General features: G+C 31.9%; 2 protein-coding genes and 1 non-coding gene across 3 annotated transcripts; 2 read left to right on the top strand and 1 right to left on the bottom strand.

Moving 5' to 3' along the window:
* Positions 1-1256: 1256 nt before the first annotated feature.
* LOC105126527 (dolichyl-diphosphooligosaccharide--protein glycosyltransferase 48 kDa subunit-like) lies at positions 1257-5690 on the top strand. The gene is made up of 13 exons (XM_011027411.1): positions 1257-1657; positions 1810-1946; positions 2035-2160; positions 2283-2336; positions 2451-2564; positions 2871-2926; positions 3022-3063; positions 3795-3870; positions 4085-4156; positions 4264-4389; positions 4483-4587; positions 5166-5249; positions 5350-5690. Exons 1-13 carry the CDS (start codon positions 1378-1380, stop codon positions 5395-5397), a joined length of 1320 nt encoding a protein of 439 aa, XP_011025713.1. The 5' UTR covers positions 1257-1377; the 3' UTR covers positions 5398-5690.
* Positions 5691-8556: 2866 nt separating this feature from the next.
* Positions 8557-10332, top strand: LOC105126526 (geranylgeranyl pyrophosphate synthase, chloroplastic). The gene has a single exon (XM_011027410.1). It carries the CDS (start codon positions 8888-8890, stop codon positions 9983-9985), a length of 1098 nt encoding a protein of 365 aa, XP_011025712.1. The 5' UTR covers positions 8557-8887; the 3' UTR covers positions 9986-10332.
* A 1080-nt stretch (positions 10333-11412) lies between these two features.
* Positions 11413-11484, bottom strand: TRNAD-GUC (transfer RNA aspartic acid (anticodon GUC)). Its single transcript has one exon. It is a non-coding gene; the product is annotated as a tRNA-Asp (tRNA).
* Positions 11485-13586: the final 2102 nt, after the last annotated feature.

Here is a 13586-nt window from a genome sequence, read left to right as displayed (position 1 = left end):
TTTCAAATCAAATCAAAGATTATTTTCTACCATTAATTTTGATAAAAAAGTATCTTATATTTCTTTTGAAGCATTAAATCTAAAACCAAATATAGGTCCTTAAACCTTCTCAATCACACCAAAACATAAGGAATCAAAAGCCTTGAAACCTTTGAATGTTGAAATCTAAGCTTATTCCTTAACAAATGATAAAAATCCATAATAAAATCTACATTCTTAGCACTTAAATTCTCAATCATAGCATCCATTTTCAACCTCATACAATATTAAAACCAAGTTTTTGAAGTGTCTAAACATTAAAGCCTTAAAATATGAGAGAATCTCATGAATTAAGCTTGTGAAGATTTGAAAAAACAAGTGAGTAAGAATTGGGAAGATGATTGAAAATTTGAGTTTTTGATATATTTGATGAGCCAGGAAAAAAAAATTGTTTTAGATTTTTAAGGAGATGTCATTTTGTTTGGTTATGGAGAAATTTTAATAAAAATCAACTTTGCTTTTATTAGTTTTAGAAAAGAAGTTTTTATTATTCTTTTTGTCAAAGATAGAAAAGATAAAATGATATTTTTATCCTAAATTTTTAGGACTTAGGTTATTAATAAAAGTCGTTATTTTCATCATTGTTTTAAGATAATGATTATCAAGAATGTGAATTAGAAGAAACTATGGAATGTAAAGTGCTTACATGCTTAAAATATAAATTGTTTTTAATACGTTTTCTTTTACAATTTGTTCAATTAGATTGAATTGGCTAGATGCCATGAATAAAGGGGTAAAAGGTTAGATGGGTAAAACTATCATACACAACCTGGATTTTATTTTTCATGTATTTTCTTTAATAATAAAAATATTATCCAAACTAATTTGTATGTAAACTAAGATTATATCCCTATCAAAATGATCTTAATGTTGCATCCATCATATCAACAATGAATTTAATAAATCGTCTTAGTGTTGTTTCAAAATTTGAATTTAAAAATTTATAGTAAAAAAATTTAAAATTGTTTTTAAAAAATTTATAGTAAAAAAGTAATTAATGACATTTTATTAATTATTTTATAAATAAAATTTTAAAAAATAAAACAATATAAATAAAAAATTCATGATACATAAAAAATAATAAAAATATCATCCCATTTTTTTTAAAGTAAACCATATAAAATAATTAATAGGCTCTCGGGTTAAAAAAAATAAGAATAAAAATGATTAAAAAGTTCGTTTTTCCATGAAACGTTTCAGTAAAAAACCATGTGGACTCTCCCATTGCAAACTCTCAAAATCCATTAACCAGTCCTTTTAACGTCTCCTCCTCACCGGGTAAACCCTCAGCCACTCTCTCACCGAGACAGCCAAAAGACCCCATCCACGACCACAAAAATGGCGAGAAGCAATTTTTCGGTATTAACAATTCTATCAGTCACACTCCTCCTTCCCGTTCTCTCCCTCTCTTTCTCCCCTGACTCGCCCTCAGATCGTCGCCTCTTAGTCCTCCTCGACGACTTGTCACTCAAATCTTCCCTCTCAATCTTCTTCAATTCTCTCAAATCTCGCGGTTTTGATCTCGATTTCAAGCTGTCTGATGACCCAAAACTCGCCCTTCAACGTTATGGCCAGTACTTGTATGATGGCTTGATTCTCTTCTCTCCTTCAATCGAAAGTAAGTTATTAAATTGAAAGAAATTGTTTTTAATCTTTGTCAAGTTTTGGTTTTTATGGTCCTGTTTCTGATTTGAGAAAATGGGTTTTTTTCTTTTTTGGGAATGATTTGTGATTTGGGCAATTGGGTTTGTTTGTTGTTGTTATCGTTAGGATTTGGTGGTGCATTGGATTTAGCTGCTGTGCTTGACTTTGTTGACTCGGGTCATGATCTGATTATTGCGGCCGATAGTTCTGCTTCTGATTTGATTAAGAGTGTAGCTACTGAATGCGGGGTTGATTTTGATGAGGTTAGTATTGAATTTGTGATTCATTGGTTGCTTTTGTCATTTTATTTACTTAGTTTAATTTGTTTACTGAGTTTATGTAATGTTGTAGGATCCATCGGCTCTGGTTATTGATCATAGAAGTTATGCAGTCGCTGGGACTGAGGGTGATCATACATTGATTGCTGCAGATGATTTTATTGAATCCGATGTGCTGCTTGGAAAAAACAAGATTGAGGTTGGTTTGTCTGATTGTTTCGTTCCTTATAATAAGTTTTTTTCCTACTATTATGGATCAGTGAATTCCTTGGGAAGTTTAAGGTTCGAGTTTTGAATGTTTATGGGTTTTGGATTAAACAGGCTCCTGTGCTCTTTAAAGGGATTGCACATTCTGTAAATGCAGCAAATACCCTGGTGAGGTCAAATGTGTCTTCGTTTATTTCTTTGTTAATGTAGCTAGATGAAAAACTTTTGAAGGGTTTGTGCTAACGGTTTCTGTGTTTCTGGGGCATGTGGCATGATGTATAGGTATTGAAGGTCCTTTCTGCATCTCCTTCTGCTTATTCAGCTAATCCAAGTTCCAAATTGTCAAGTCCTCCATCATTAACCGGATCTTCCATCTCATTAGTTTCAGTAATTCAGGTAACTTGGCTCCCTCCATCAAATTGTAGCCTGTTTTCTCTTATCACACGCGCAACAGCTGAATAACAATTATTTGTTGTGTTGTACTTAATGGTTTATTGTTCTTTTGTTTGCTAACCATTCTGTTGGTCTCTAATTATACTTCCTTATGTTGGTTCTGATGCATACAACCGCACATGTGCATATGACTATTGCATGTCATAGTGGATGTCTGTGTTTTGAACACTGCTATTAGCTGAGGTTTTGAGAAAAATAAAAAAAAAATGAGGCGAAATTTCTACTCACCAATTTTTTTCTGTAATGCAGGCTAGAAACAATGCTCGGATTATGATTACAGGCTCATTAGATATGTTTAGTAACCGGTATGCAATCATGTGATGGTTTGTCAACTTTAGTGTTTCTCTAGCAATTATTTGGTTTATATCTGTTGACACAATCTCTTCATTTCATGATTCAGATTTTTCAGATCAAGTGTACAGAAAGCTGGGAGCCCAAAAAAGTAAGTGAAGTTCTTATTGAACTCCTTTTCATTTTACATGTACTTTGGGCACCTGAGGTTTTTCTAAACCTGCTGTTTATCGACTTGCAATACAGAATGTCTCATCCATCATTTTAACTGTTTGCTGTGCAAATGCATATTTTTCCTGTGTACCTGGATATAATACAAGGGACTGAGAATGGGAAAACTAATGGTTAATGGCTGAGTTCATTTTGAAGAGTACAAGGAAATCACCTTTCTTTACATCATTAAGGCTTTACATAGGCTGAGATCATGTTGAATTGTTGATAACATTATATTCATACATGTCTCAAACTTTATTTGCAAGTTTCAATTTTTATTTCACACAAACACACAATGCGGGTGTACTTCTGTATATGTCAAGGCCTCAATTGATTGATGTCAGAGCTCCAGGCCCACATAGCTTCTATTTTCCTTGGTTGATTCCCATTCACAATATGCTTATGGATACAATAAGAGGAATAACATTCTTGGAGGACCCACAAAGGCATGATGTTTGTGTTTGTATGCTCACCAAAGAGTACTTGGCTAATTTTGTGCTTACAGTGGGAGAAGGGGGATGCCATTGCTCCTGATTTTGGTTGTTGAAATTTTTAGTTTGATACTTTTGTTAATTTTCATCCATATGCTAGGCAATATGTTTTGCTTGTGAACAAAAATTCATATATTTCTAGAGGAAAGTCATGCTATCTGTGACCTTGTATTGGCAGATATGATAAATCTGGTAATGAGCAATTTGTGACTGAACTTAGCAAATGGGTCTTCCATGAAAGAGGTCATCTGAAGGTTAGGCCTTTATTTCAGCCGTCTTGAATTATTTAATACATCTTGCTAACGTGTAATCAAATTGCAACATTTTGAGACATACTAAAGAGTAGTCTTTAGATTGTTGATACAATGGCAACTTTTAGGATCTTTCTTTCTTTCTTGCTTTCACTTGATTGTGTTTCGTTGCATTTTCATCTATTGTGTAATATCAAGTCTTGTTCTTGACCTCCAGGCTGTGAATCTTAGACACAATAAAGCTGGGGAAACAGACGAGCCTGCAATGTACAGGATCAAGGATGATGTGGTAACTTGTCAAGCTCAGTGCTCATTTAGTTATTTGAAATTCTCTTCTGAGAAGATACATATGAGAGAGAGCATCGACAATCACCATGAACTTCTATATGAGTGCAGGATTTTTCTGTTGAGATATATGAATGGTCTGGAAAGAGCGGGGAGCCATATGTAGCCAATGATGTTCAGGTCCAGTTCTATATGATGAGCCCCTATGTGTTGAAAACCCTATCAAATGACAAGAAGGTACATCTTGTCTATCATCCAATATTCATTTCCTTGCTAGTTACATCCCTGCTCGTGCCTATGTCTCTGATCATTTGTGCACCTGGTTTTCAGGGCTTGTATCATACATCATTCAAGGTGCCTGATGTTTATGGGGTTTTCCAGTTTAAGGTTGAGTATAACAGGCTTGGATATACTAGCCTGTTGCTCTCCAAACAGGTAAGCTTCTTGGACTTGTATGATCTCTCCTCTACCTAATCAACTTACCAACTTCCTGGTTTACTTTATTTTTGTAGTGGATTGATTGTTTTGGTTATGATTGATGTTGAAAATGGTGGTTGCAATTTGGTGATAGTATTATAACCAAAGATAAACATATTTGGGACTTCTTATGGAAAGGAATTTGGATAGCTAGCTCAGGTGGCAACAGTATTCTGGCATTTCAGATAGTAGTAGTGGTGTGCAACTGTATCAATTCAGTGGCTTTATTTTTTGCTGGAGGGACATATTTATGTTCATCTGGGGAAAAGCACTTTGAGAAATATTATTATATGCTGGCCTGTCCAAAGATCCATTCATGGGGCAACAATAATGAATCCCAAAGAAATTGATTGCAAATTGTAATGCTTCTAGTTACAAAATGCTTGAATTTATGCATGCTACCTTTATTTTTTATGAAGATTCCTGCATCTATTATTGCATGTTGTCAGTATACCCTCAGCGCATAGTTTGTCATTGTAATGTTGAACAAATCTGAAAGGAACAGAGTAAAAAGCCAATTTATACTGTGATTGCAGATTCCAGTTCGTCCCTTCAGACACAATGAATATGAGAGATTTATAACAGCTGCTTTTCCCTACTATGGAGCTTCTTTTACAATGGTATTCTCTATAAAAAAAACTGGAATTTTATTATTTTGTGAATCTATATCAATTGTGTATGTGCAAGTGCGTGCTAAGCATATGGTCCTCTTGATTGCAGATGGCTGGCTTCTTTATCTTCAGCTTTGTTTACCTGTACCACAAGTGAAAGCCCTGTTATAATAGAGATGATTGCTTTGCTATTAAGATGCTCTTTTTAACACATGGAGAATATTTCGAGGGCCTTGTAGCAGCTTCCCTCGCAATTTTCATTATTTAGGAGGAATTATGGTGAAATGACATTGTACTAGAATTGTCCACCGTTAGCATTGCACCAGTAGAAAACTTTTGATGGGTATTAGAACCATAACATTATAGGTTTAATGCAGTTTTACTATATGGTAAATCAATTGCTAGATTTCGGTTTAATAAATTTGCAAGCGAGAGTTAATCTTTTGAGAACTTCTCCTACAGTCTCCCACACATTCACTATTTGGAAAATATGCTTTTTAGGGTTTCTTCCCTTCCGTTTTGCATATTCGCCTTTTAGCTATAACTAGATATTTGATTCTTGTTTTACCACGGTTACGTTTTTTTTTTCAACAAAAAAAATTTTATATAAATTTTTCCAATAAATTTGTGTATTTAAAAAAATTCTAAGTGAAAATTAAAAAATTTATACATATATTTAATCAAATAAATAGAAAATTATATATGTTAATAAATAAAAAAAACTTATAGATGATTACTAAAAATAAAAATTATAAAAATCAAGAGATGAGTATAAATCATGTTTATGTGATTGTGTTTGTTTAATTAAAATATATTTTTTTATTTAATTAAATGATAATAAAAATGGATAGATTAAATTAATTGAAAAAAATAAAAAGAAAAAAATTTGCAATACTACATATATTAAAAATATTATTTGGAAATAATTTTTTTATTTTTAAAAATAAAATTTAATTATACAAAAGATTAAAAAGACCACATTAATTAGAAAAACCTCCTAAAAATTAAATACATAATTAAAAAATAATTGTTATTTTAAATAGATATTCTAAATAATACAAAAGAGAAAAAGATATTAATCTAAATAAAAATAAGAATACGGTTAAGATTAATTTAAACACGCTTTCATCGACCTTTTTGCTTGCAGTGGTTAATTGAGGAATAACCCTTCTATGTCAGGGTGCTAACTTTTCTTGCGTGCAATGACCACCCTTCTATGCCACTGGCTATCTCGCTTTAAATGAAACCTCTATGTCACCAACCCATTAACCAGCCAATGACACAGTAAGCACAACAACTACTATGGAGCATCAATCTCTTCATCAATGGTGCAACAACCAATAAATCACTTGTAGCTACACTTACTATAAGGCATCTGCAAGTTCACTCTTTATAAAGGTAAGCTGATATAATAGAGGCCTATACACACTTGAAGAGATGAATAAGCAACATGACCATACAAAAAATAAGTCCTCGTAACAGGAATCCAAACACCAAGCAGAGTAGACCATGCAAGGCCTAGAACCACAGTGCTACTCTGTCTCTTGGTCACCTGCTAGACTACTCAACTCCTCCATCACTTGCATGCTCAACATACTTCTCTCTCCTTCTATATTTACCAAGTATCAGATAATCCCATGTTCCGATGAAAGACTTGTTATATATATATATATAAACTCGTGAAAGTTACCTTGTAAACTCACTGGACTAGTGAGAAGTCCTATCACTCTAGGAATCAGCAAAATCCATCATCCCATCTGCTTGTTGATCAGGAGATCATAATATAATCATGGAGGTAAATAATAAGCATTGATGTGATCAAAATCATCCTATTTAGTATATCAATTTCTGGTTTTTTTTTTTAAATAAAAACAAGAACTATTTTTTTTTGTTTTTAGTTTTATAAAAAAAGGTGTTAATATTTTCACTCCACAATGTGTGAATTTCATTTCATATTAGATTGATTTGAAGATCTCTAATTATGTTTTTTTTTAATATAAATAATGATATTTAATATCAGTATTGTATCTATATATTAAAAATATAGCTAAAAGTTAAAAAAAAAAGTCTTCTTTTTTCTAACGAGGATAGTCAACTTTACCCTTTTTTTTATCCTTACCTATCACTAAATTTAATTGGTTTTAAAAAATTGCCACTGCATTATTTTTCATGTTAAAGATTTTTTTTTTTCAAATATCATCCATCAATAAAATAATAATTATTTTTTAAAAAAAAAATATAATAGGGTAATTAAAATTTTAAGAACTTCATTTTTTATATCCTTTTGTTTTTTAATTAATTTTAAAATAATATTTTAATAAAATCCAATTATATCAGAGTAAGATACTCTATAAACATACTAAAGATAATAGATAATGTAGTATATTAATAAAAAATGTAATAAAATTAAAGTAGAATATTCATAAAAGAATTTAATGGCACAATTCATTCTTATATAATAGGGTAATTTTCAATACATAATTATATTTTTATTGAAACTATTTTTTTAATAAACATTAAGTTTTTAATTTATCATTTTGATAATATTTTCTAACCAACCAGCCATAATGAATCAAGTGATTTACACATGATTATTTTTTATTTTCAAAATATCCTTGTATGTTAGACTTTTATCTGTAAATCAAATAACTAATTTTGATGATTTAGTTTAAAATTTTTATTAAAATAATATATTAAAAAATTAAAAATATTTAAAAATAAAATTAAATCATTTAAAAATATAAAGAATTTAGCCAATAACTTAAAAAAACAATAATTTACTAAATAATAACACTAAAAAAGTTGCCAACAATAAATAAAATGAGTCAAACAAGCTATTTAAAGATTATAAAACTTATTTATATTTGATTTATATTTCATAGAGTTGTCTATCATTTCAATTGTTATTGATAATTTTTTTAATATAATTATATTTATTTTATTAATATTTTTTTAATAATAACAATGATGTAATCTTCAAAGTTGTTATGTTTCTTAAATTTCTTTTATTTTATCCTTTTTTTTTTATCTCTCCTGTCTGTTTATTGCAATTATTTCACAGATGGCAACAACTTGCAAGCCGCAGATTTCAATTCTAATTTTTTAACACGTGTTATTTATGCTGTATTGTTTTATTATTTTAACGTGAAAAAAACCTACTTTTATTTGGAAAAACAGAATCACCAATCAAAATGCGACAATTCACACATGCTTGATGAGAAGATGATGACAAAGCGTCCTAGAAGACCCATCCAAAGCAATCCAAGTTCCTATTTTGTCACTTCTCCATTTCCATTGGACTTCGCGTCATGTATCACACACCGTTCCACACGCACACTCTCTGTCCAAAATTTCCAATCTCTCTCTCTAGAGTCCGATCTCTCTCCGAACCTTTATCGTCTCAGACTCTCAGTACTTGTTATTAGGAATCTCAGTGCCCCTTTTCTCATTCGTGGTCTTGTGGTCGTGGACACTTGAATGTTTTTCCATTTCTGGCTGAAGTAAAACTCTCACGGCCAGCCTTTGTAGTGCTGTTGTTTAGAACCTAACCTGTGTTTTGCTTGTAGTTCAGCTTTTATTACAATTACACAGTAAGATCAACCCCTCTTTCTCTGTTTTTCTCTCCCTCTTAGACACGCACAGAGAAAATGACTTCTGTGAACCTGGGTTCATGGTTTCAGACATCAATCATCAACAAAAATACAGGACCCAGATCCATACCCATCTCAATTTTTTTATCTCCAGGTTCTAAAAGTCTTCAAATTCCTTCAGTACATAAAAAACAGAGAAAATCCATGTCTTCAATTTGTGCGGTTCTCGCAAAAGAAGAGACTCTTCAAGAAGATCAACAAAAACCCACTTTTGATTTCAAGTCTTACATGCTACAAAAAGCCAATTCTGTTAACAAAGCATTAGATGCTGCTATTTCTCTGAAAGAGCCGGCTAAAATCCATGAGTCTATGCGATACTCTCTTTTGGCTGGTGGCAAGAGAGTTAGGCCAGTGCTTTGTCTCGCTGCGTGTGACCTTGTTGGTGGGTCTGAATCCATGGCTTTGCCTGCTGCTTGTGCCGTAGAAATGATCCATACTATGTCATTAATGCATGATGATCTTCCTTGCATGGATAACGATGATCTTCGCCGTGGAAAACCCACCAATCATATTGTTTTTGGCGAGGATGTTGCGGTTTTGGCAGGGGATGCTTTACTGTCATTTGCATTTGAACATATTGCAGTGTCTACAATCCATGTTTCGCCTCGTAGAATTGTTCGCGCAATTGGTGAATTGGCGAAAGCTATTGGTGCTGAAGGACTTGTCGCCGGACAAGTTGTTGATATTTGTTCTGAAGGGTTGTCCGAAGTGGGGTTGGAGCAGCTTGAATTTATTCATGTTCATAAGACTGCGAAGTTGTTGGAAGGTGCTGTTGTTCTAGGAGCCATATTAGGCGGAGGAACCGATGAGGAAGTTGAGAAATTGAGGAAATATGCAAGAAGTATTGGATTATTGTTTCAAGTAGTGGATGATATTCTTGATGTTACCAAATCTTCACAAGAATTGGGGAAAACTGCAGGGAAGGATTTGGTTGCGGATAAGGTTACTTATCCTAGGTTAATGGGAATTGAGAAGTCTCGGGAGTTTGCTGAGAGGTTGCTGAACGAAGCCAAGGACATGCTTGCTGGATTTAATCAAGAGAAGGCCGTTCCGTTGATTGCTTTGGCTAATTACATTGCTTACAGGCAAAGCTAATTTATGTTGTATTACAATTGTTTCTCGGTTGCCTTGTTTTTCTATAAAGTTAGATCTCTCTACAGTTTTCGAAGAGTGCTTGTTGCATCAATGTTGTGTTACTGAGGTTGTACCAATATCGCGATTCAGATCAATCGCAATAGGGACAACTTAATTTTTCTCCCCGTGCTTAAGTTTTCATTGGTTGTAAAACAAGCATGTTGAATTTCCCGTTGAAATTGGGGTTGCTTCACAATTAGTTGCTTTCTCATTCTTTGTGCCTGATTCTCAGGTTTTCCATTGATAAGAATTGTGGTCTATAAAGTGAATTCAATATGCACTAAATGCAACAAGAATGTTTTGTGACAGCGTGTCAAGCTCTTCAGTGTCGTTCAAGAATTGCAAATAAAGATTATTTTTCAGAACCTAGCTAACCCTTTTAGGACTTAATGGTTTTTGTAGTTCTGTCTAGATGAAGAATGCATTCATAGATTTGAGGCATCTGCATTGTTGAAAGCTTGAGGTTTGCTGTTCCCTCAAAGCATACAGTTGTAGGCTCTGTTATGTTACGTTTCCCTTTTGCTTCAGCAAACTTTAAGTGGTTTTATTTTCTGTATCTCTTCTTCTTGTATTTTCTCCTGCTCGTGTGCTTCTTCATATCCTGTAGCACCATTGCATGCAAATCTGTTTGCCTCTTGTTGTCTGCCAAAAGGACTGATTTCTAGCTACTTGAACTTGAGCTGGGCACTCTGGGCTGCTATTACGAACAGGCCTCTTCTGGAGACTCTTAAGCAGCTAATCGGAGAACCATAAACGAGGTTCTAGCCCGGGTTTGTTTTGTTGTTCTTTCTAATATTTTTGTTGCTGGAATAAACCAAGATGAGTAATTGATACTGAAAATGAAATTGCTGATTTTGTATTCCTTGAAGTTTTGTGATAATCAACTCCTATTCAAATTTTTGCATTACATTGGGAATCCCTTAATGAAGTCACTCTCATTTCGCCGTCCTCTTTCTGACTGCAAAATGCAAATTTTGGTTTCTAGCTTAGGTCCCCTGTAACTATTCCTAGAAAAATCCCAGATACAATGAATCAATGCATGTTTTTTAAGAGCTTGTAAGACCAGCTTTCAGTTTGATCCTGACATCGCTCTTTGGTACCCGGTGGTGACCTAAGCATTCCAATGGTTGTGGACCATTCATTATTTTACTAGCCAAAGACAAGATTTCCATGGTTGTTACATGTGAAAGTGTACTAGTCCTAGGAATTCATGAACTTGGAACGCCGTGGAAAATCAACTTCAATTGATATTTGCTCATTTTCCATTAGCAGCGTGGGATACAAGTTGATAAAGTCACATATTTTTGTCCCTTTCTATGCCGGCAATAGAAGGATGTCGTTTCTCTCTCTCTCTCTCTGCGAGAAACAAAAAAGAATAAAAAAAATATCGCCGTTGCCGGGGATCGAACCCGGGTCACCCGCGTGACAGGCGGGAATACTCACCACTATACTACAACGACTTTATTGTTAGCAGTTTATATATAAATCTAAACGCAGCCTTCTCTTTCGAAGTTGTGGAAACCGGAAAGGAATACTTAATACTCCATGAACAATGGAGGTGTGACGGGTGATGGAAAATGGAATCCCTTTGTGGAACATGAAGGCATGAAGGATTCAAAATTCAAATCAGTGTTTAATGTCATGGGACCCACCAACTCTTAAACTTAGCTTTAATGGACTTGATGATGGAGAAATGCCATTGGCCTGATTCACGAGGGTGGAGAAAATGAGAGTGGGGTTCTTGATTTTCAAGTCACAACTCACAATCGGAGAAGAGAGTATAAAAGCTGAGGTCAGTGGTGCTTTAATGAAAGATGATTTGATGGTGAAGTGTCCCGGTGTCAATTTCAAGGTATTTTATCATTATTTTTTTATTTTTTATTTTTTTTATTTTTTAATATTTATTTTATTTTTAATTTTATTTCTTAATATTTTATTTTATTTTATTTTATCTTGTTTTAAATCTTATCCTCTATGTTTTAATTACTATTTTTTTTTATTTTTTAACCTTTTATTGATTTATTTTATTTTTCAATTTAATTCCTTATTTTTTTCTTTCATTTAATTTTCATACCATAATTAATCATTTTAATTTTAATTATTATTATTTTTCTTTTATTTTAATTTTAGTTAAGTAGAAATTTTGTATAATGATTTTTTTAGGTTGCCTTCTATAAAATAATTTTGATCTAATAACTTATATTACACATTTCAAGAATTAACCTGATTTAACTTTAATTTTTTAAGTTCATCTTTAATAATTGTTTTTCTTTCAATTTTTTCTTTTAAATTTAGATTGTTGGGTCTTAAATTTTATAATTTTTCTATTTTTTTTAATGTGGGTTATCATAATCTTATATTTCATGCTGCAAGTTAATTGAGTTAATCTAGGTTTACGGGAGTTTTTTAATTATTTTTTTTAATTTTTTCTTTAATAATTTAGTTTTCTTAAGAGTTTATCTCTATTTTCTAATTAAATTTTTTTTATATAGAGTCATTACAGTCTCATGCTTATGCTTAGACCAAAGATTTAACATTCTACTTTGAATCTATTTTTTTTAAATGATTTCTTTTAATTTATTATTCAATATTTGTTTTTATTGTAACTAAGCTTTAGATTTATTTTATTTTATCTTTGTCAGGTTTTTTCTTTATCATTTAATTTTTTATTTTTTATTATTAAATAAGATTTTAGAGATATTTTAAAAATATTTAGAGGATATCTTTTCATAATATTAATAAGTTTTTATTTTTTTTAATTTCTCATTGGCATTGTTTTGGGTTTTTTTTTATTGATCTTTTTTTAATTATATTATTGAATTAATTAAGTTTATTAAACACATTCAGATAAATATTCCAATTCTAAATTTTTCTTGATTCTTTAAAAACTCTATAATCATTGTTTGGACATCCTTTTATTATAATTGGAAAAATTTAATCCGGCCAATAACATAATAAAAGCCACCTATCTAGTGTATGGGATAATTTGGCATCAATACATAAGGGTGACTAGGGATGACAGTGTACAGGTATTCGACCCATTAGGCTGATTTTATACCCTATCCACTAAAATAATATCCATTTATATCCATTAAGCAATTACCCTTTAAAATCATGCCTGAAATATACTTGGCGATACAATTAATGTTGAAATATAATTTGTCACAAATTTTCATTTTTGTCCATATTATTCTTGGAAAAAGTTATTTTTTTCCTAAATAATTTTTGCTACAGATATAAATTGGAAGCTTATTCATAAAAAAATAGTTCGTGTTAAAAAGTTTTTGCAATTAGGTCTCTCTAAGTCAAAAGGATTTAAAAAGAATTAAAAAGGAATTAATATTTTTTTTCTACATATAATTATAAATCTTTTTGATTAAAGTTTTTGAAAGTTTCCCAATAGAGATATTTGTTGAGATTCGGTATGAAAGGAAAGTTACACCAAGATATATTAGGTCATATGAACATATAAAAAGGATTTGGCTTGGGCTTATAAATTGATTTTGCCTCCACATCTAGCCAAGATTCATGGCGTGCTTTAAGTTTCACTGCTACACAAAGC

Source organism: Populus euphratica, unplaced genomic scaffold (assembly GCF_000495115.2).
Source record: "Populus euphratica unplaced genomic scaffold, PopEup_1.0 scaffold41.1, whole genome shotgun sequence".
In the NCBI taxonomy this organism is placed as follows: domain Eukaryota; kingdom Viridiplantae; phylum Streptophyta; class Magnoliopsida; order Malpighiales; family Salicaceae; genus Populus; species Populus euphratica.
This window is presented reverse-complemented; position numbering and strand designations above follow the sequence as displayed.

Excerpts from the sequence above, each read along its gene's own strand:
- LOC105126527 (XM_011027411.1), top strand. The coding sequence starts at position 1,378 with ATGGCGAGAAGCAATTTTTCGGTATTAACAATTCTATCAGTCACACTC. Across the intron at positions 2,337-2,450 it reads TAAATGCAGCAAATACCCTG|GTATTGAAGGTCCTTTCTGC; the intron begins GTGAGGTCAAAT and ends CATGATGTATAG. Across the intron at positions 2,565-2,870 it reads CATTAGTTTCAGTAATTCAG|GCTAGAAACAATGCTCGGAT; the intron begins GTAACTTGGCTC and ends TCTGTAATGCAG.
- LOC105126526 (XM_011027410.1), top strand. The coding sequence starts at position 8,888 with ATGACTTCTGTGAACCTGGGTTCATGGTTTCAGACATCAATCATCAAC.